The sequence below is a fragment of the Oncorhynchus mykiss genome, chromosome 21, assembly GCF_057628025.1.
Source record: "Oncorhynchus mykiss isolate SJ-2025 chromosome 21, ASM5762802v1, whole genome shotgun sequence".
NCBI lineage: Eukaryota > Metazoa > Chordata > Actinopteri > Salmoniformes > Salmonidae > Oncorhynchus > Oncorhynchus mykiss.
Window position 1 is genome coordinate 4,737,210 of NC_143042.1, and position 23,397 is coordinate 4,760,606.

At 45.2% G+C, this 23,397-nt stretch overlaps 1 protein-coding gene across 1 annotated transcript; it reads right to left on the reverse strand.

The window, feature by feature from the left end:
• Window positions 1-14,357: 14,357 nt before the first annotated feature.
• LOC118936536 (fish-egg lectin) lies at window positions 14,358-16,795 on the reverse strand. The gene is made up of 5 exons (XM_036945148.2): window positions 16,376-16,795; window positions 16,026-16,259; window positions 15,630-15,847; window positions 15,384-15,502; window positions 14,358-14,793 (listed from the first exon to the last, which is right to left on the reverse strand). Exons 1-5 carry the CDS (start codon window positions 16,428-16,430, stop codon window positions 14,652-14,654), a joined length of 768 nt encoding a protein of 255 aa, XP_036801043.2. The 5' UTR covers window positions 16,431-16,795; the 3' UTR covers window positions 14,358-14,651.
• Between the last annotated feature and the right edge of the window lie 6,602 nt (window positions 16,796-23,397).

The following is a 23,397-nucleotide window of genomic DNA, read 5'->3' on the forward strand; positions in this document are numbered from 1 at the left end:
CAATGATGGCTTCCTGTTCCACCTGTATTTTTTTATTTTTAATTTTACCTTAATTTTACTAGGCAGGTCAGTGAAGAACAAATTCTTATTTTCAATGACGGCCTAGGAACAGTGAGTTAATTGCCTTGATCAAGGGCTGAACAACAGATTTGTACCTTGTCAGCTCGGGGATTTTGCAACCATTAAGTAGATGTCATGCTGCCCTGCTACCAAATTGCTGCCCTGCTACCAAATTGCTAGTCCAACGCTCTAAACACTAGGCTACCCTGCTGCCCCGTATATCAAAGAGTTGAAGGGAGGCTGGACCAAGAAAGGCTTTTCTTGTTATTTTTTAATGGTTAGGGTAAATACAGACAATTTATGGATAAGTGAAAGACCCCATTACCAAACTGATACTGCCCCCTACCTAACTGCTGCTGCCCCCCTACCTAACTGCTACTGCCCCCCTACCTAACTGCTGCTGCCCCCCTACCTAACTGCTGCTGCTACCCCCTACCTAACTGCTGCAGCCCTGCTACCTAACTGCTGCTACCCCCTACCTAACTGCTGCTACCCCCTACCTAACTGCTACTGCCCCCTACCTAACTGCTGCTACCCCCTACCTAACTGCTGCAGCCCTGCTACCTAACTGCTGCTACCCCCTACCTAACTACTGCTGCCCCACTACCTAACTGCTGCTGCCCCCCTACCTAACTGCTGCTGCCCCCCTACCTAACTGCTGCTGCCCCACTACCTAACTGCTGCTGCCCCCCTACCTAACTGCTGCTATCCCCTACCTAACTGCTGCTACCCCCTACCTAACTGCTGCTGCCCCCCTACCTAACTGCTGCTACCCCCTACCTAACTGCTGCAGCCCTGCTACCTAACTGCTGCTGCCCCCCTACCTAACTGCTGCTGCCCCCCTACCTAACTGCTGCAGCCCTGCTACCTAACTGCTGCTACCCCCTACCTAACTGCTGCTACCCCCCTACCTAACTGCTGCTACCCCCCTACCTAACTGCTGCTACCCCCTACCTAACTGCTGCTGCCCCCCTACCTAACTGCTGCTGCCCCCCTACCTAACTGCTGCTGCCCCCCTACCTAACTGCTGCTATCCCCTACCTAACTGCTGCTACCCCCTACCTAACTGCTACTGCCCCCTACCTAACTGCTGCTACCCCCTACCTAACTGCTACTGCCCCCTACCTAACTGCTGCTATCCCCTACCTAACTGCTGCTACCCCCTACCTAACTGCTACTGCCCCCTACCTAACTGCTGCTACCCCCTACCTAACTGCTACTGCCCCCTACCTAACTGCTGCTACCCCCTACCTAACTGCTACTGCCCCCTACCTAACTGCTGCTACCCCCTACCTAACTGCTGCTGCCCCACTACCTAACTGCTGCTGCCCCCCTACCTAACTGCTACTGCCCCCTACCTAACTGCTGCTGCCCCCCTACCTAACTGCTGCTGCCCCCCTACCTAACTGCTGCTGCCCCCCTACCTAACTGCTGCAGCCCTGCTACCTAACTGCTGCTGCCCCCCTACCTAACTGCTGCTACCCCCTACCTAACTGCTGCTGCCCCCCTACCTAACTGCTGCTGCCCCCCTACCTAACTACTACTGCCCCCTACCTAACTGCTGCTATCCCCTACCTAACTGCTGCTACCCCCTACCTAACTGCTGCTGCCCCCCTACCTAACTGCTGCTGCCCCCCTACCTAACTGCTGCTGCCCCACTACCTAACTGCTGCTGCCCCCCTACCTAACTGCTGCTACCCCCTACCTAACTGCTGCAGCCCCTCTACCTAACTGCTGCAGCCCCCCTACCTAACTGCTGCTGCCCCACTACCTAACTGCTACTGCCCCCCTACCTAACTGCTGTTGCCCCACTACCTACTGTCCTGCTACCTAACTGCTACTGCCCTGCTACTGTCCTGCTTCCTAACTGCTACTGCCCTGCTACTGCCCTGCTACCTAACTGCTACTGCCCTGCTACCTAACTGATACTGCTGCAACTTAAAGGGAAACGCAACGCTGTTTTGTCAATCTCTTGTATCAGTATCATGTTGAAATGGAATGGAATGTTATAAATATTTCTCCAGGCACGACAAGACTGTGGCTTCTATGAAAACTGGCCTGAGTAGCCACAGACCAGATAAACAGATACAACAATCTCACTAGTGTAGACAGGGCAAACCCGTTTTCACGATTTCTGTTAGTTCCATTTATAGTACAATTATTATTATTTTTAATCAATAGTCAATATGCAGAAACAGTTTGTGATCCTCTGAAAAGCTAATGTACTCAGATGACTTGTATTTTAACACATTATCAACTGCATATGCACCAAAAACCCTGTTGTTTTGACAAGTGGCATTTGATCAGATCGAACACAACTGACACATCTGGTGAACCATTTGTTTATTATTGGTAAGAAGAGAATTTGATAAAAACAGTCATCTACATTTTAGAGTGTCGGATGGAGATTCAGGGAGGCTGCCGAAACAGGGAGTGAAACCAAATCTGTTACTGTCATGTATTGTCATGTTGTGTCTTGTTTCTGTCCTTTCCCTTCACCCTGTCTCCCTCTGCTGGTCGTTATTAGGTTACCTTTTCTCCCCCTCTTTCCCCCAGCTGTTCCTTGTCTCCTCCTAACTACCTCGTCACCCCTTTTCCCACCTGTTCCCTTTTTCCCTCTGATTAGTCCTCTATATCTCTCTCTGTTTTGTTTCTGTCTTTGTCGGATTCTTGTTTGTGTTTCATGCCTGAACCAGACTATCGTCATGTTTGCTGCAACCTTGTCCTGTCCTGTCGGAATCTGCCGGTCCATCTGAGCCTACGTTTGTTTTGTTATTAAAGAAGCTCTGTTTACGTTAATTCGCTTTTGGGTCCTCATTCACGCACCTTAACAGAAGAATCCGACCAAGAATGGACCCAGCGACTTCGGATCCTCTCCACTCAGCCGTCGAGATCCAGGGAGCGATGCTAGGCAGACACAAGCAGGAATTGTCTGCTGCTCGACATGCCGTTGAGACCCTGGCCACCCAAGTCTCCAACCTCACAGAACAGGTTCACCATCTCCGCCTCGATCCACCGGCCACTCCCAGGGCTTTCGAATCTCCGGAGCCCAGAATCAATAACCCACCGTGTTACTCTGGGGAGCCCACTGAATGCCGCTCGTTCCTCACCCAGTGTGATATTGTGTTTTCTCTCCAGCCCAACACTTACTCCAGGAGCACTGCTCGTGTCGCCTACGTCATATCTCTCCTTACTGGACGGGCTCGTGAGTGGGGCACGGCAATCTGGGAGGCAAGGGCTGAGTGTACTAACCAGTATCAGGACTTTAAGGAGGAGATGATACGGGTTTTTGATCGATCTGTTTTTGGGGAGGAGGCTTCCAGGGTCCTGTCTTCCCTATGTCAAGGTAATCGATCCATAACAGACTACTCTATTGAGTTTCGCACTCTTGCTGCCTCCAGTGGCTGGAACGAGCCGGCTTTGCTCGCTCGTTTTCTGGAGGGTCTCCGCGCAGAGGTAAAGGATGAGATTCTCTCCCGGGAGGTTCCTTCCAGCGTGGATTCCTTGATTGAACTCGCTATTCGCATTGAGCGACGGGTTGATCTTCGTCACCGAGCTCGTGGAAAGGAGCTCGCGTTCTCCGTTGCCCCCCTCTCCGCATCACTACCATCTTCCTCTGCCGGCTCGGGTGCTGAGCCTATGCAGCTGGGAGGTATCCGCATCTCGACTAAGGAGAGGGAACGGAGAATCACCAACCGCCTCTGTCTCTATTGCGGTTCTGCTGGTCATTTTGTCACTTCATGTCCAGTAAAAGCCAGAGCTCATCAGTAAGCGGAGGGCTACTGGTGAGCGCTACTACTCCTGTCTCTCCTTCAAGATCCTGCACTACCTTGTCGGTCCATCTACGCTGGACCGGTTCGTCAGCTTCCTGCAGTGCCTTAATAGACTCTGGGGCGGAGGGCTGTTTTATGGACGAGACCTGGGCTCGGGAACATGACATTCCTCTCAGACAGTTAAGGGAGTCCACGGCCTTGTTCGCCCTGGATGGTAGTCCTCTCCCCAGGATTCAGCGTGAGACGCTACCTTTAACCCTCACTGTTTCTGGTAATCATAGCGAAACCATTTCTTTTTTAATTTTTCGTTCACCTTTTACACCTGTTGTTTTGGGCCATCCCTGGCTAGTTTGTCATAATCCTTCCATTAATTGGTCTAGTAATTCTATCCTCTCCTGGAACGTCTCTTGTCATGTGAAGTGTTTAATGTCTGCTATCCCTCCTGTTTCCTCTGTCTCTTCTTCACAGGAGGAGCCTGGTGATTTGACAGGGGTGCCGGAGGAATATCACGATCTGCGCACGGTGTTCAGTCGGTCCAGGGCCACCTCTCTTCCTCCACACCGGTCGTATGATTGTAGTATTGATCTCCTTCCGGGAACCACTCCCCCCCGGGGTAGACTATACACTCTGTCGGCTCCCGAACGTAAGGCTCTCGAGGATTATTTGTCTGTAGCTCTTGCCGCCGGTACCATAGTCCCCTCCTCCTCTCCCGCCGGAGTGGGGTTTTTTTTTGTTAAGAAGAAGGACGGGTCCCTGCGCCCCTGCATAGATTATCGAGGGCTGAATGACATAACAGTGAAGAATCGTTATCCGCTTCCTCTTATGTCTTCAGCCTTCGAGATCCTGCAGGGAGCCAGGTTTTTCACTAAGTTGGACCTTCGTAACGCTTACCATCTCGTGCGCATCAGGGAGGGGGACGAGTGGAAGACGGCGTTTAACACTCCGTTAGGGCACTTTGAATACCGGGTTCTTCCTTTCGGCCTCGATAACGCTCCAGCTGTCTTTCAGGCATTAGTCAATGATGTCCTGAGAGACATGCTGAACATCTTTGTTTTCGTTTACCTTGACGATATCCTGATTTTTTCACCGTCACTCCAGATTCATGTTCAGCACGTTCGACGTGTCCTCCAGCGCCTTTTAGAGAATTGTCTTTTTGTGAAGGCTGAGAAGTGCTCTTTTCACGCCTCCTCCGTCACATTTCTCGGTTCTGTTATTTCCGCTGAAGGCATTAAGATGGATCCCGCTAAGGTCCAAGCTGTCATCGATTGGCCCGTTCCTAAGTCACGCGTCGAGCTGCAGCGCTTTCTCGGCTTCGCGAACTTCTATCGTCGTTTCATCCGTAATTTCGATCAGGTGGCAGCTTCTCTCACAGCCCTTACTTCTGTCAAGACGTGCTTTAAGTGGTCCGTTTCCGCCCAGGGAGCTTTTGATCTCCTCAAGAATCGTTTTACATCCGCTCCTATCCTTGTTACACCTGACGTCTCAAGACAGTTCGTTGTCGAGGTTGACGCGTCAGAGGTGGGCGTGGGAGCCATTCTTTCTCAGCGCTCCCTCTCTGACGACAAGGTCCACCCATGCGCGTATTTTTCTCATCGCCTGTCGCCATCGGAACGTAACTATGATGTGGGAAACCGCGAACTGCTCGCCATCCGCTTAGCCCTAGGCGAATGGCGACAGTGGTTGGAGGGGGCGACCGTTCCTTTTGTCGTTTGGACTGACCATAGGAACCTTGAGTACATCCGTTCTGCCAAACGACTTAATGCGCGTCAGGCGCGTTGGGCGCTGTTTTTCGCTCGTTTCGAGTTCGTGATTTCTTATCGTCCGGGCTCTAAGAACACCAAGCCTGATGCTTTATCTCGTCTCTTCAGTTCTTCAGTAGCCTCCACTGACCCCGAGGGGATTCTCCCTGAGGGGCGTGTTGTCGGGTTGACTGTCTGGGGAATTGAGAGGCAGGTAAAGCAAGCACTCACTCACACTCCGTCGCCGCGCGCTTGTCCTAGGAACCTTCTTTTCGTTCCTGTTCCTACTCGTCTGGCCGTTCTTCAGTGGGCTCACTCTGCCAAGTTAGCCGGCCACCCTGGCGTTCGGGGTACGCTTGCTTCCATTCGCCAGCGTTTTTGGTGGCCCACCCGGGAGCATGACACGCGTCGTTTCGTGGCTGCTTGTTCGGTCTGCGCGCAGACTAAGTCCGGTAACTCCCCTCCTGCCGGCCGTCTCAGGCCGCTTCCCATTCCCTCTCGACCGTGGTCTCACATCGCCTTAGATTTTGTCACCGGACTGCCTTCGTCAGCGGGGAAGACTGTTATTCTTACGGTTGTCGATAGGTTCTCTAAGGCGGCTCATTTCATTCCCCTTGCTAAGCTTCCTTCTGCTAAAGAGACGGCACAAATCATCATCGAGAATGTTTTCAGAATTCATGGCCTTCCGTCAGACGTCGTTTCGGACAGAGGTCCGCAATTCACGTCTCAATTTTGGAGGGAGTTTTGCCGTTTGATTGGGGCTTCCGTCAGTCTCTCTTCCGGCTTTCACCCCCAGTCTAACGGTCAAGCAGAACGGGCCAATCAGACTATTGGTCGCATCTTACGCAGTCTTTCTTTTCGCAACCCTGCGTCTTGGTCAGAACAGCTCCCCTGGGCAGAATACGCCCACAACTCGCTTCCTTCGTCTGCGACCGGGCTATCTCCTTTTCAGAGTAGCCTCGGGTACCAGCCTCCGCTGTTCTCATCTCAGTTCGCCGAGTCCAGCGTCCCCTCCGCTCAGGCTTTTGTCCAACGTTGCGAGCGCACCTGGAAGAGGGTCAGGTCTGCACTTTGCCGTTATAGGGCGCAGACTGTGAGGGCTGCTAATAAGCGTAGAACTAAGAGTCCTAGATATTGTCGCGGTCAGAGAGTTTGGCTCTCCACTCAGAACCTTCCCCTTAAGACCGCTTCTCGCAAGTTGACCCCGCGGTTCATTGGTCCGTTCCGTATTTCTCGGATCATTAATCCTGTCGCAGTTCGACTTCTTCTTCCGCGATATCTTCGTCGCATCCACCCGGTCTTCCATGTCTCCTGTGTCAAGCCCGTTCTTCGCGCCCCCGCTCGTCTTCCCCCCCCCCCCCCCCCCCATCCTTGTCGAGGGCGCACCCATCTACAGGGTCCGTAGGATTTTGGACATGCGTCCTCGGGGCCGTGGTCATCAGTACCTAGTAGATTGGGAGGGGTACGGTCCTGAGGAGAGGAGTTGGGTTCCCTCTCGGGACGTGCTGGACCGTGCGCTGATCGATGATTTCCTCCGTTGCCGCCAGGTTTCCTCCTCGAGTGCGCCAGGAGGCGCTCGGTGAGTGGGGGGGTACTGTCATGTATTGTCATGTTGTGTCTTGTTTCTGTCCTTTCCCTTCACCCTGTCTCCCTCTGCTGGTCGTTATTAGGTTACCTTTTCTCCCCCTCTTTCCCCCAGCTGTTCCTTGTCTCCTCCTAACTACCTCGTCACCCCTTTTCCCACCTGTTCCCTTTTTCCCTTTGATTAGTCCTCTATATCTCTCTCTGTTTTGTTTCTGTCTTTGTCGGATTCTTGTTTGTGTTTCATGCCTGAACCAGACTATCGTCATGTTTGCTGCAACCTTGTCCTGTCCTGTCGGAATCTGCCGGTCCATCTGAGCCTACGTTTGTTTTGTTATTAAAGAAGCTCTGTTTACGTTAATTCGCTTTTGGGTCCTCATTCACGCACCTTAACAGTTACTTTTTATTTAACCACAATGAATCACAACCCTACAGGGGATATCAACATTGACAAGACTTGGCTGTTATTTCAATGGTAGCACACTGGGAAATATGTTAATGAGACATGTATTTTCATCCAACGGAGTATTCTGAAGTTGTCAGTCTCAGCAAATTATACTCTCTTGTTTGATCAACTCAGCTCTCTGTGTTGCAAAGGCAAACTTCAATATTTAAGTTCATAATTGTTTTACATTGAGCAGAAATCATTGGGTTGATGGAGAATTCCATGTCAGCCATATTGAAACTTACTGGACTTTTTCCAAGTGAAATGTTTTAAAGTGTACATTTAAGTAAGGTGTTTATGTCGTGTTTGTGACTGAACTATTTGAACATTGATTAATGACTAGTTATGGGATGCCTATAATGCTGTGTAGTTATGTGATGCCTATTATGCTGTGTAGTTATGGGATGCCTATTATGCTGTGTAGTTATGGGATGCCTATTATGCTGTGTAGTTATGGGATGCCTATTATGCTGTGTAGTTATGGGATGCCTATTATGCTGTGTAGTTATGGGATGCCTATTATGCTGTGTAGTTATGGGATGCCTATTATGCTGCGTAGTTATGGGATGCCTATTATGCTGTGTAGTTATGGGATACCTATTATGCTGTGTAGTTATGGGATGCCTATTATGCTGTGTAGTTATGGGATGCCTATTATGCTGTGTAGTTATGGGATACCTATTATGCTGCGTAGTTATGGGATGCCTATTATGCTGCGTAGTTATGGGATGCCTATTATGCTGTGTAGTTATGGGATGCCTATTATGCTGTGTAGTTATGGGATGCCTATTATGCTGTGTAGTTATGGGATACCTATTATGCTGTGTAGTTATGGGATGCCTATTATGCTGTGTAGTTATGGGATGCCTATTATGCTGTGTAGTTATGGGATACCTATTATGCTGCGTAGTTATGGGATGCCTATTATGCTGTGTAGTTATGGGATGCCTATTATGCTGTGTAGTTATGGGATGCCTATTATGCTGTGTAGTTATGGGATACCTATTATGCTGCGTAGTTATGGGATGCCTATTATGCTGTGTAGTTATGGGATGCCTATTATGCTGTGTAGTTATGGGATGCTGATTGCTCATCTAACATTGAACTATGAACATTTGAACATTGACTGAGTGCCTAGATATTGGACACTGATGGTAGATCGGGCTATGATCATGATGTAATATGAGAGATGATGAGCAATGACAAGGATTGCATTCTCAAATGCCTTGTTCATACAGAATGATGGATGTTTTTGCCCACTACTAATTATTATTCCAGAAGTGGAGACGACCCAAAGACGACTCAGGTCGTAGGTCACGTGCTTCATGCACATCAGGGATTTACATTAAAGTCTGAAAGGCACCTGCCCATCGGGCAAGTCAGGAGTATTTTTTTGGTTACCTGAAGATTGGATCACTTGCCTGAAAATGTAAATGAGCTGTGGTGCTACCTCAGAGCGGTGGGGCTACCTCAGAGCGGTGGGGCTACCTCAGAGCAGTGGGGCTACCTCAGAGCAGTGGGGCTACCTCAGAGCAGTGGGGCTACCTCAGAGCAGTGGGGCTACCTCAGAGCAGTGGGGCTACCTCAGAGCAGTGGGGCTACCTCAGAGCAGTGGGGCTACCTCAGAGCAGTGGGGCTACCTCAGAGCAGGCTTAACTTGAGTGACTGCTCAGTTCACTTGCCCCTAAAGGCACCGTCAATCCCTACACATTTAGACATTGCTCCATCCAGTGCCCTCTGGTTTACTGGCTGTGATGCTGACTCTGTATTGAAGAAAGAGGTTGGGTACATCTTTTCAAAATGCCTTGAATCCCACATGATCATTTCTGTGATATAGTGCTTCCAACCCCTTTGAAAAAATGTGTGTTTGAGCTACATTGCATTGGTCTATTTATTCTACATCCATTGAGACCAATCATTAGCCTGTGTGATTAACGGGGGCTGAGCTAGAACAGTATTTGTGAGACCAGGGCGGGTCCTGAAAAGGGTTCTTCTCACAAAAATGTTTTAAAGTCTGAATGTAATTATTTGAGCTACAAATAATTACTGCTTTATTTTTCATGAAATAAACTTCTCTCTGAGTTGTGTGCTTGTCTTGATTGTGTACAGCTTTATTTTACAGCAGTCTTACCCTGTACCTACCCTCTAAGCAGGGCCGGCCCGCTCATTAGGCAGGATTATGCGACTGTCTATGCAGGCACATGGCGAGGGCGGAATTTTTTGAGCTAAACTGACCAAGACCCACCTTCAACAACAACCCACGTAATTCTGCCCAAAAAACATGACAATTTCTCTCAACCAGTGGCATATGGAGTTTTAAGGGGAGCGCTGATGCCGCTCTGTGATAAGGCAGGGGTACAAAATATTTTGCTTGTTCATTCCCAGCAGCACCTCTGTTGGCATCGCTGTGACGCTCCACCAACATAAATGATGCAGCAGATAGAGCCAGGGTGAGACATGAGCCATTCACAAAAACTCTAGGCTATTACACAACTTTTTATGATTACCGCATGTTAGAGACATGACAAATGAACGAATGAACTTGAAAAATAATGGTATAGCCTGCACTCAAATACGATGTGGTTCAACGAGAACATTGACATTTTGCCAAGGCAGAGATGAGTGGCCGGCACCGAAACGCGCAGCAACAGCAGTGGACGCATAAATTCTTCCCTAGTGACAGTAGCCAAATTTGACATGAAACTTTTTGGTGTTTTGTGAAAAAGATGTATCTATCCACTCACCACTATTTGGAAGCTGGAAATATCTTGCAAGTGGATAAACATGTGCGGGTGGCCTATGAAGGAGCCCTTTGAAATTATAGTTAGACAATCAGATGAAAAAATATTGATTTGTTATGTTTATTCCATAGTAAAATGTAACATATTTAAACATATAAGTTAAATTAAAAATCTTTTTGACTAGGCCCACAGAGATCCTTAGGGACTGTAGATGTAATTCTATGATTAAGCCTCTAAAAAATGTTGGTTCACGCGCTTGATCTCGTACCTGGATATAGTATATGGTAGAAATAGTATATAGCCTTTTCTGTAGCCTACAAGCAGGAGATAAAATGTATGACACAACAGCCTGTTTTACAAACAGTGGGCCTAACACATTATTTATACATTTCCTTTGATGGCGTACATGGTACGCCACACCCTAGTGAGCACGGGCCGACGCCAATGTCCTCTGGACGTCTTTTTTTGGTCCTGTTGGACCTGATGTTCTTTTTTTGGTGTTTCACAATGGTAGGCTTACCATATAGATGGCCATTCATAAAACGCAGTTTCAGGCGACACTGTAGGCTACACCTCAGTAAACACGGATAAATGCCGACCCCTTTTGGAAATCTTTTTTTGGTCGTGTCTGGACTGGCCTTGATTTTTATGTCCACGGAAGTTGGTTTTTAGTCCGGTCCAAACCTAAATCTGAACCAGTCATAGATGTCTATGTTTGGTTCAGATAAAAATGACGTCAAAACATGTTATACCGTAGCTTTGATTGGACTGATCATGTCAACATCATACTTTCAAAATCTTAGCTAGCATACTAGCTAGCTAGACAAGCAGTCATCATTATGAATCACATTGCCAATCTACTGGGAAATCATTTTCAAGCCTTATCATATGAAGATACATTATGAATAAAACATCTCTGTGCTCATCGGCCATTGGACATAAACATTACACAAGAAGTCGGAAATCGCAAATTCAACAATGAGTGGTTTGTAAGGAATCGGTGAATAACTGCAAGTGCCGCAAAGCAACCACTATTTTGCTTCCCCTGCCTGCTATTCGGTGGAGAGGGTGTGTGGTCCAAGTCTGGGTTTAAGGTTGGAAAACATCTGTCTGAAAGGGTCTCATTATCAAGCTTAAAAGGATAAACATTCACATGCAACACTATGGGCCAGAACAGGTTGAAATCATTGGCCATGCATTAATCCAGCATGACTTCATCCAGAGAATGCCAGACTTTGATGACCAAGTTTGATGCTGACAAAGTTTGCCCACAAGAGGGACTGCCACGCCACCTTCCTTATGTAAACTGACGGTGGTGCACCTATAACCAATAGCCAGTTTTAGAGAACTGTCATTATTGAATATTATAAGAGCTTTTATTGTCTGCTTCTTTGCCCCTGTTATTTATCCTACTATTCTGACTTGGTGTATAGGGGGAATACAGTAAGAACGGCCCATTCTGTTTCTGTACATTTCAAAAGGGCTGAAACAAATAGGCATATCAACTAATTCCATTTAAACTCGCTGATTAATGTCATAATCAGAATGCTTGCTTCCCTCTTATCCACAACTTTTTCCCTTATACTGTATTTTGTACATCTAAATTGTTATATTGCTTATATAGGTCTATCTCATTAGTATCTTGTTCATTATTTTAGGTCATGTTGGAATGATGCATTTAATTGTTTTGCTTACTTTGTGTATTATAATTAGCTCAGGTGTTTTTCTCCATGTAATTCCAGTTGATTTTGCGAGGGTTGTTTTGTTTGCTCAATGCGCTGTCTGTGAGTCGGTATATTTCACATAAAAGTGAATCCTCGGGATTGTATTTTCCTTCCTTTTTAGACCACAAATGCCCAATAAAATATTTCAAATTTCAACTCTTTCTCTCTCTCTCTCTCTCTCTCAATGTGTGTCTGTGGTGATATAATGAAGAGTAAAATTTAGACCTCAACACATTGCTGAATTTATCTGAAATAACATCTGAATTTCTGTCGGTGTCCATTTTGAAAGTACTAAAGGAATAGGCCTACCTCGTCGCAGCTCGTTTGCTAATGATCAGAACAAACAACATGAATTTACTGAACATAAATGTAATAATGTTTGTGTATGGTTCAAAAGTCTAAACTCATGTCGGCATTCACTATTATTGAAGCAGAATGTGATTCTTATCGAGTTACACAAATCCACAAGGAAAACCTATTTATTTAAGCAAGTCTGCCATATCAGCTGTTTTTATAAAATGCAGTAAATTATGCCGAATGAACTGTCTTGCTGCCAGACGATGCTCAGCCTGATCTCATAAACGTAAGTCTGGGACACTCAAATTAGTATGATATGTTAGGTTTGGTATGACACATGATTACTAAAGTCTGGGTGGATGGGTGGGCGTATAACGCATTTGAATCTCATCACGGCTAGCTTTAGCAATTTAGCTAATTAGCAACTTCAACTACTTATTATTTATTAGGTACTTCACAACTACTTAACATGTTAACTAACCCTAACCTTAAACCTTTTAGCTAACCCTACCCCTAACCTTAACCCTTTAACCTAACTCCTAAACTTAATCCCTAACCTAGCCTATCTAACATTAGCCAGCTAGCTAACGTTAGCCACCTAAACAGAATATGTAACATATTGTAAGTTTTGCAAGTTCGTAACATATAATACAAATTATCATTTGTAACATATCGTATGAAAATGGTAATGGACATTCACAAATGAATACATCCCATTCGAAATGTAACATATCATACTAAATAGTGGTCTCGGATTTACGTACAGAATAATACGAATTACTCTGAGACCAGGTTGCCAGGCTCCGCTGATAGTCAGGTGTATTGGTGGTAAGGATTCACTCCATGGTGCAGAAAGGAAAGCTCTGCTGTCTGGATAGCTTTATGTGGGCCCTAACAGTATGTGGGCACTGTCTGTCACCCTTATACTGCAATTAATGGATTCTTTAATGCAGTGGTGTAAAGTACTTAAGTAAAAATACTTTAAAATACTACTTAAGTAATTTTTTTGGTATCTGTACTTTACTTTACTATTTATATTTTTGCCAACTTGTACTTTTACTTCACTACATTCCTAAAAAAAACAATGTACTTTTTACTCCATACATTTTCCCTTGCACCCAAAAGTAAATGGTTCGATTCACAACCCTTATCAGAGAACATCCCTTGTCATTGTCACGACTTCCACCGAAGGTGGCTCCTCTTCCTGTTCGGGAGGTGCTCGGTGGTCGTCGATGCCGGCCTACTAGCTTCCACCAATCCATTTTTTATTTTTTGTTTGTGTCTGTCTGTTTCTGACACCTGTGTTCTATTGAGTTAATTTATGTGGGTTTATTAACCTCGTTGCCTACTGTTATTTTGTGCGGGAATATGTCTGTGTTTCCAAATAAATATTTTACTATTTGGACCTCAGTGCTCTCCTGCTCCTGACTCTTGCACCTACCTCGTCCTAGTGAGGCACCTTACTGTCATCCCTACTGCCTCTGATCTGGTGAAATCACTAAAGAGTGTTAGGGTATTCCTCTAGCGATCCGTCAATTTTTTTTATTGTGCCGTCTGCTTTACTTAAAATAAGGAATTTTTACTTTTACTTTTGATACTTATGTACATTTTTAGCTATTCCATTTACTTTTAGTACTTAAGTATATTTTAAATACTTTTCTACTTTTAATCAAGTAGTATTTTACTGGGTGACTTTTACTTGAGTCATTTTCTATTAAGGTATCTTTACTTTTACTCAAGTAGTATTTTACTGGGTGACTTTCACTTTTACTTGAGTCATTTTCTAATAAGGTATCTTGACTTTTACTCAAGTATGACAATGAAGTACTTTTTCCACCACTGGTTTAATGTTGTGTTGTGTAGTGTCTTTGCTGGAATGTATCTCAAACAATTTGTTGAGTTTGCCCCACCAAGATGTACATGCTAAAATCGTCACTGGCAGAGCAAACTAAAATCCCCCTGTTCAATATGAAAACCAAGAAACACGGAAATTACAATAGCTTCAAACTGAATGCTTTATTATGATTATATAATGAGATAATAAGCATTAAAAAGGATTCCATCCATCTCTATGAATAACCTCTGAAGCAAGATCATTAAGATCAGTGATTACTATTGACAGAGATAAAGTACTGAAAAGTATAGTTAGAGTAGTAGGTTTTAGAATGAAGGATTCTTATGAACTGATGTTGGGCAATCTCAAGCGGAAGGCTGTTCCAGAAAGAGAGATCGATGAGTTAGCAAGTGAACTTTAGACAGATCCCGAACGGCCATCAGATGCAGAGGAGAGGCTAAGGTGTGCACACCATGGTGACTCCAGACTTGGAGACCACCCAAAGACGGCCCAGGTCGTAGGTCACGTGGCCCATGAGCATGCACATTGGGACATTGCTCCATCCGGTGCCCTCTGGTTTACTGGCTGTGATGCCGTCTCTGTGTTGAAGAAAGGGGTTCATGTTTTAAAGCTTATCCATTTCTTTAAGTACATCCATTTTTGGACTGTAATAATTGAATATAGCCATAGATTTTTGAAGAATATAACTTCTGCCTCTTGAGCTTTATTCAACCACAAAAGAAGCTAAAATGTAAGCTTTTACTCAATAGTTAGAACACAATGTTATTGTAAACAAACAATGTATAGCTTTAAAAAACATGTTATGTTTTTTTTAAACAAATAATTGATCTGTCTTTGCATCCGTAGCTCCATGTATGAATTTGAGAGTGGTTATATTTCTCTAACTACATTCCTCAGCTGTTTACCAAAACAAGTGGTGGGGTGTCTGGGAAGTTGTTGTTTTTATCCCAAACTGTAGCTTTACAGGACATCCCACTCTTACATATTTCATCGTACAATGTCTACACATGTCTTTATAAGTCCTATAAGTTTAGATCGGATCATATTTCACTGATTTTATTTATGTATCTACAGTATTTTAGTTGTTTCACAAAGCATGTACAGTAAGGATAATAATTATAATTAAAGGTATACCATTATTATACACATAGTTCAGTAGTAACCTTACCTGGTATAAACGTGGCCTGCAGAGTTGACCCCAAAGACACCACCATCAGTTGCCACTTCAATCATGGAAAGCTTGCCGCCAATGTGACTCCACCCGTTGTTTTGGCAGTCTTGATTCAGCTGAAAACAAACAGAGTGTGTTTTAGGACAATTACAACAGTTATAATATGAAACAGTTTTAGAATAACTGACACTCTCCATCCTCTACTACTCTGCTCCAGCTCTCACACTCTTTCCCAGATCTTACACTCATTAAGTAGATATCATCATTCTTGTTGACTGCCCAGCACCCAAAAGGTCCGCAACTAGAATACTTCACACTTCCTGGCAATCCTGTCCATGGAAGGGGTGAGCCTGGACCCTTGTAGCCAACTGTGGCACTACGTGTCAGACAGTATGGTGTATCGTCCACGTTGGCCCCCACAATAAACTGTTCACCTCCAGCATCCAACTGTTTCAGAAGGCCTGAAGACCACAAAGAGAGACAGACAGACGGACAAGCAAACAAGGAGCACATATCTGTGAGTACTTCCAAATGACATACAAGTTTACAATTGAACATTTTTTCAACAGCCTGATTGTATCAGGAAAGCTAAGAAGCAGGTGTCCTCTGGATAAATATTGAGTAATTCTCTCCACTAACCTGCAGCTTGCACCCAGTTACCGGCCACATACTTGTGGATTGAGTCTGCCTTGTTGATACCCCAGATCCCTGCTGGTCCTACAGTGATATGCTTCATGGAACCAGGCAGGCGGATCCATTTATCACCTACCAGGTAGTAGGGGATTTGACTTGTGTCCGTAGCAACCACTTGCCCCAGTCCTGCATCGATCTGCATCAGATTATTGATGTCCACTACAGGCTGACAGTCCCAGGCTATGGAGACAAAGACATGAGTAGAGCACACAGCCAACAAGGAGGATGAAATTATGGAGCGAACTTGATGATCAATTCCAAGTTGATCAAGCATGTTTCAGATGATGGTAACTTACCATGACTGATGGCCAGGAGACATAGGACCAATAGGACGGCTGCAGTCGCTCTCATGATGTCTCTGTAGATCTACGGTATACGTTTGGTTGTAAACCAGACTTCAATTGTCCCCTTGCAAGACTTTGCGCTTTTATAGTGTTGTGGAAAATATTTAATCAAATATTTCACCAATAGCGGAACATGTGAATTCAATTACACTTTATTACAAAGTAACAGAGCCGAGCAATTCCATGGAACAACTGACTCTTCATTCTTAGTACTTGGCTTTTATACAGTCTCATCCTTACATAACATTGTCACTCCACTTTACGAATCTTGTTGTCTTACTTAGTTTCCATTCTCTCATTGGCTCAGACATTGGGGCATAGACTCTATTGGTGACGTGACATGCACACTCCTACTTGTGCCTATCACTGAATAGCTAATGTTCCTGTCCTAAAGTCTTTACAAGTTCAGGCCGGTGTTGTCTATGTATGAATAACCCATATGTGTGTCCAAAAGCTGAAATAAATCATTCACTCTACTATTATTCTGAAATTTCACATTCTTAAAATAGTGGTGATCTTAACTGACCTAAAACAGGGAATTTTTACTAGGATTAAATGTCAGGAATTTAATTTCTCTTTAACAAATGATCCATGTGGACACCCCTTCAAATTTGTGGATTTGTATAAAATCAAGCAAACAGCCATGCAATCTTCATAGACAAACATTGGCAGTAGAATGGCCTTACTGGAGAGCTCAGTGACTTTCAACTTGGCACAGTCATAGGATGCCATCTTTCCAACAAGTCAGTTCATTAAATTTCTGTCCTGCTAGAGCTGCCCCGTTCAACTGTAAGTGCTGTTATTGTGAAGTGGAAACATCTAGGAGCAACAACGGCTCAGCCGCAAAGTGGTAGGCCAAACAAGCTCACAGAAGTGGAACGCCGAGTGCTGAAGCGCGCAGTGCGTAAAAATCGTTTGTCCTCGTTTGCAACACTCACTACCGAGTTCCAAACTGCCTCTGTAAACAACATCAGCACAATAAATGTTCGTTGAGAGATTCATGAAATTAGTTTCCATTGCCGAGCAACCGTTCAGAAGTCTTAGATTACCATGTGCATTGCCAAGTGTCGGTTGGAGGGGTGTAAAGCTAGCCGCCATTGGACTCTGGAGCAGTGGAAACAGGTTCTCTGGAGTGATGAATCCCACTTCACCATCTGGCAGTCGGATGGCAGATGCCAGGGGAACGCTACCTGCCCAAATGCATAGTGCCAACTGTAAAGTTTGGTGGAGGAGGAATAATGGTCTGTGTCTGTTTTTAGTGGTTCGTGGGTAGGCCCCCCTAGGTCATGTAGTGTATGTAAAGGTGTTGTGTATCATGGCTAGACTGCAATTAGCCCTGTATGCACACTGAAACGGACCAAGAAGGTGGTGTATTTCAGGATGTGGTCTCAAGATTGTATATCATGATAAACAGCCTGTTGTGTGTTTGATGTCTCAGGGGTTGGCTACTCTAACAAAAGATTCATACAGGACAAACAAACACTGTTTATCCATGCAAAGGCGACCGCAGTCTCTGGTCGCTTTGTCGTTATGGGGTACTGTGTTTGTAGATGTTGTTTTGTGCCGTCTGCTTTGCTTAATATAAGGAATGCAAAATGAGTTATACTTTTAATTTAGATACTTAAGTATATTTAGACTATTACTCAAGGACCATTTTCTGGGTGACTTTCACTTTTACTTCAGTAATTTTCTATTAAGGTATGTTTACTTTTACTCACGTATGGGTACTTTTTACACCACTATCGGAGTATCGGTACACTATAATTACAAGTACCCTTCAAGATCCATTTCATTATAAATCCTGTGTAACACCTAGTAAATGCATTGTACTTATGCAGATTTCACATTGTCACGGTCGTCTTATGTCTTATGACGACCATCATATGTCTTATATACAATGACGGCCTACCAAAAGGCAAAAGGCCTCCTGCGGGGACGCAGCTCATTCCAGTCGCTTGCTGCAGCAAACTGAAAAGACGAGTGACCCAGGGATGTGTGTGCTTTGAGGAACTTTAACAGAATGTGACTGGCAGAACGGGTGTGGATGTGGAGGATGAGGGCTGCAGTAGATATCTCAGATAGGGGGGAGTGAGACCTAAGAGAGTTTTATAAATAAGCATCAACCAGTGGGTCTTGCGACAGGTATACAGAGAGGACCAGTTTATAGAGTAGTATAGAGTGCAGTGATGTGTCCATTGGTGCCAAATCTGATGGCCGAATGGTAAAGAACATCTAGCCGCTCAAGAGCACCCTTACCTGCCGATCTATAAATTATGTCTCCGTAATCTAGCATGGGTAGGATAGTCATCTGAATCAGGGTTAGTTTGGCAGCTGGAGTGAAAGAGGAGCGATTACGATAGAGGAAACAAAGTCTAGATTTAACTTTAGCCTGCAGCGTTGATATGTGCTGAGAGAAGTGCAGCCTACCGTCTAGCCATACTCCCAAATACTTGTATGAGGTGACTACCTCAAGCTCTAAACCCTCAGAGGTAGTAATCACACCTGTGGGGAGAGGGGCATTCTTCTTACTTAACCACATGATCTTTGTTTTGGAGGTTTTCATAACAAGGTTAAGGGCAGAGAAAGCTTGTTGGACATTAAGAAATCTTTGTTGTAGAGCGTTTAACACAATATCCGGGAAGGGGCCAGCTGAGTATAAGACTGTATCATCTGCATATAAATGGATGAGAGAGCATCCTACTGCCTGAGCTATGTTGTTGATGTAAATTGAGAAGATCGTGGGGCCTAGGATAGAGCCTTGGGGTACACCCTCGATGACAGGCAGTGGCTGAGACAGCAGATAAACTATTGTCTGTCTTTCTCTTTGAGTCAACTACCCACTACATTTTATGCACAGCAGTGCTAGTTAGCTGTAGCTTGTGCTTTCAGTACTAGATTCATTCTCTGGTCCTTTGACTGTGTAGACAACATCTCAGTTCATGCTGCAAGAGCTCTGATAGGTTGGAGGAAGTCTTCCCGAAGTCATAGTAACTACTGTGTTAATTACAAATTACTACTAATGTACCCAGAGGAGTACGGAAGTTAGCTGTCCTCCAGCTACACCATTGTACTACCCTACAGAATGCTGTTGAGACTACTGTAGACCTTCATTTAAAAACAGTGTGTTTTAATCAATTATTTGGTGACGTGAATATATTTTGTATAGTTTTATCTGACAAGGAGAGTCCAGGATGTGTGTGTGGGTGGGTGTGTGCGCGTGTGCGTGCGTGCTGGTGGGTGCGTGCTGGTGGGTGCCTTTAGCATAAGGGGGTTGCTGGGGAAAAGCTCAATCGATCCTGAGAGAAAGAGATTTTTGCAGTTTGCTCCTGCTCGCCTCAGAAAACGGTTACTCCTGTTGGGTTGGAAGCGGGCGCAGAACCACTCCTCTCGCTCTCCCCTGTGATTCAGACTGTATCCCAGATGGCACCCTACTTCCTATATAGTGCACTACTTTTGACTATAGCCCTATAGACCCCGGTCAAAAGTTGTCCACTACAAAATATAGTGTGCCATTTGGGACGCAGACTCAATGTGCTGTTTCATCTCCTCTCTCATCTCACCTCGTCTCACCTAATGCTGGGCACAGCCACATGATCACGGCAGACGGGAGGGACTCGATAACAGGCTTTGCTACTCTTGCCAACACTCTTACATCCTTTCTCCCTTAACAAGCCTCCTGTCCCTCTTTAGGTCTGGTTTTGTGGGATAAACGATACAGGGACACTATGTATTATACGGTTTCATACACAACATGAAGGGGATAGCAGCACACGAGATCCCAATTCATCTTTCCTCGGTTCCTCACATCCTCTTTCCTCACTGCATCCTCAAAGAGCATTGGAGAAAAAGGGCTTAGAGGAGGGACCTTGGACCTAGGCGAGGAATAACGAAACGATGAATTGCGACAGAGCCATTGTGTAGCCATTGGATAATTTAGGCCAACTATTTCCTGCGTCACGTTCACACAGGATGTTAACTGAGATGGAGGATGCTGCTTAGTTATCACAGGGAGGGGAAGGGTCTTCGGGGAGGAGAGGGGTCCTCGCAGCATGGAGGGGAGGTGATGAGACAGCACAAACTCGTGTCTGAAAAAGCCTTACCAAAACAGAGCAAAAACTATATCTGTGGGTTTTGGGGTGACCTTTAAAAGAATTCCCTCGCGGTATCAGTCTGCGGAGCTGAGAGGAAAATACTTTTTTTTGTCTGTGTTTGAACTATCTCAAGGGAATTGATGCGACAGAACGGAATAGGTTCTCTCTTGCTATAACCTTGTGAGAAAAAAAACTATAATTCTGAGATATGCAGTATAGGAATTTGTGTGGGGGAGCATTGATGTGAGGTAGATATGTTATAGATACATGACTGTAGAAGCGCTAAATATAATATAGCCAACATACATTCAGAGTGCAAATGATTGAGACAGACAACTGTGGTAGGACTGAGGTAAAACCTGTTGTCCCTGGTGCCATTGCATTGTACTGCACCACTGACCATGCACATAATTGCATCGCTGTGTTGTACAGTGCAATTTGAGACAGACACTGAGGGAGCAGACAGCAGAGGCATAAAGGCTGAGAGCCACCTAGTGGTCGACATTCTCAGCACATACAGCTGCAGTACAGCAACTCCATCAAATGTTATATACCCAGTGGTGGAAAACGTACCCAATTGTCATACTTGAGTAAAAGTAAAGATACTTTAACTTGAGTCATTTTCTATTAGAGTAAGTAACCCAGTAAAATACTACTTGAGTAAAAGTCTAAAAGTATTTGGTTTTAAATATACTTAAGTATTAAAAGTAAATGTAATTGTTATAATATACTGAAGTACTTTACACCACTGCATATGCAGAGGCATAAGGGCTGAGAGCCACCTAGTGGTCAACATTCTCAGCACATCCATCAAACACCGTATGCCAGTAACTGTCCCACTCTCTGAACCCTAGGCTTGTACTCAGTGTGGAAATCACTGAAGCCTAAACTTATCTTAAAGGGGCTATTATTGTCCATGAGTGAGGACCCCATCAGAGACCTAACTTGTCCTCATTTGCAGATATTACACAGCCATTACACACTGCTTCCGATCACTGCGAAGTTTCACTTCGTTATGGGAGGTCACGTCCCATAGCCTGTTGATATACTGCCATGAATAATATGAATTATGCAAGTCATTCTAGAGAGTGTGGCAAGTACCATCTATGTCAATGTGGTTCTGGCCACTCAGCAAATGCATTCTGGTTATTAGCTAAATAAACTCTATATTAGTTTATTATATATACCCATGTGCTTTACCTTTCTGCTTCAGATTCCATCAGAACAACCTTCTGCAGTATGTTGAATTCTGAGTCCCCCGTTCCTACTGGCATACACACAAAATATCAAGAGGGGTCACTGTTTTTTAATTAACCTCCCCGCAACACGGCAGACTACAAACCTGCACCATAGCTACTGAACAAGATGAGGTGCTATTATTGTCATTTGCTGTGGGTGAAAGGTCATTAGAATGTTGGCTGTATGACGCACCAGGGCTCTGTGGGTTCTTCTCTTATCCATAACACAACAACAACAACCCTATGGACTGGAGCAGAGAGAGTCTACAGTAACAACAACCCTATAGACCGGAGCAGAGAGAATCTACAGTAACACCAACCCTATGGACCGGAGCAGAGAGAGTCTACAGTAACACCAACCCTATGGACTGGAGCAGAGAGAGTCTACAGTAACAACAACCCTATGGACCGGAGCAGAGAGAGTCTATAGTAACAACAACCCTATGGACCGGAGCAGAGAGAGTCTACAGTAACACCAACCCTATGGACTGGAGCAGAGAGAGTCTACAGTAACAACAACCTTATGGACCGGAGCAGAGAGAGTCTACAGTAACAACAACCCTATGGACCGGAGCAGAGCAGTCTACAGTAACAACAACCCTATGGACCGGAGCAGAGAGAGTCTACAGTAACACCAACCCTATGGACCAGAGCAGAGCAGTCTACAGTAACAACAACCCTATGGACCGGAGCAGAGCAGTCTACAGTAACACCAACCCTATGGACTGGAGCAGAGAGAGTCTACAGTAACAACAACCCTATGGACCGGAGCAGAGAGAGTCTATAGTAACAACAACCCTATGGACCGGAGCAGAGAGAGTCTACAGTAACACCAACCCTATGGACTGGAGCAGAGAGAGTCTACAGTAACAACAACCTTATGGACCGGAGCAGAGAGAGTCTACAGTAACAACAACCCTATGGATCGGAGCAGAGAAAGTCTACAGTAACAACAACATTATGGACCGGAGCAGAGAGAGTCTACAGTAACAACAACCCTATGGATCGGAGCAGAGAAAGTCTACAGTAACACCAACCCTATGGACCGGAGCAGAGAGAGTCTACAGTAACAACAACCCTATGGACCGGAGCAGAGCAGTCTACAGTAACAACAACCCTATGGACCGGAGCAGAGAGACTCTACAGTAACAACAACCCTATGGACCGGAGCAGAGCAGTCTACAGTAACAACAACCCTATGGACCGGAGCAGAGCAGTCTACTGTAGCAACAACCCTATGGACCAGAGCAGAGCAGTCTACAGTAACAACAACCCTATGGACCGGAGCAGAGCAGTCTACAGTAACAACAACCCTATGGACCGGAGCAGAGAGAGTCTACAGTAACAACAACCCTATGGACCAGAGCAGAGCAGTCTACAGTAACAACAACCCTATGGACCGGAGCAGAGCAGTCTACAGTAACACCAACCCTATGGACCGTGGCAGAGCAGTCTACAGGAACAACAACCCTATGGACCAGAGCAGAGCAGTCTCAAAGACAGACAGTGTACCTACCATGGAGATCCTATAATTTTACTATTAAAAACGGTGTGGTTTGAGGCCTAAATGCTGATTGGCTGAAAACTGTGGTATATATATCATACCGTATACCATGGGTATGACAACACTTTCTTTTTCACTGCT

Bases quoted from the DNA above. Each gene is read 5' to 3' on its own strand.
- LOC118936536 (XM_036945148.2), bottom strand. From the start codon at position 16,430: ATGAGAGCGACTGCAGCCGTCCTATTGGTCCTATGTCTCCTGGCCATC. The intron at 15,848-16,025 runs GTTAGTGGAGAG...TGTGGTCTTCAG, and splicing joins TAACTGGGTGCAAGCTGCAG to GCCTTCTGAAACAGTTGGAT. The intron at 15,503-15,629 runs GTAAGATCTGGG...GTTTGTTTTCAG, and splicing joins ATGATATCTACTTAATGAGT to CTGAATCAAGACTGCCAAAA.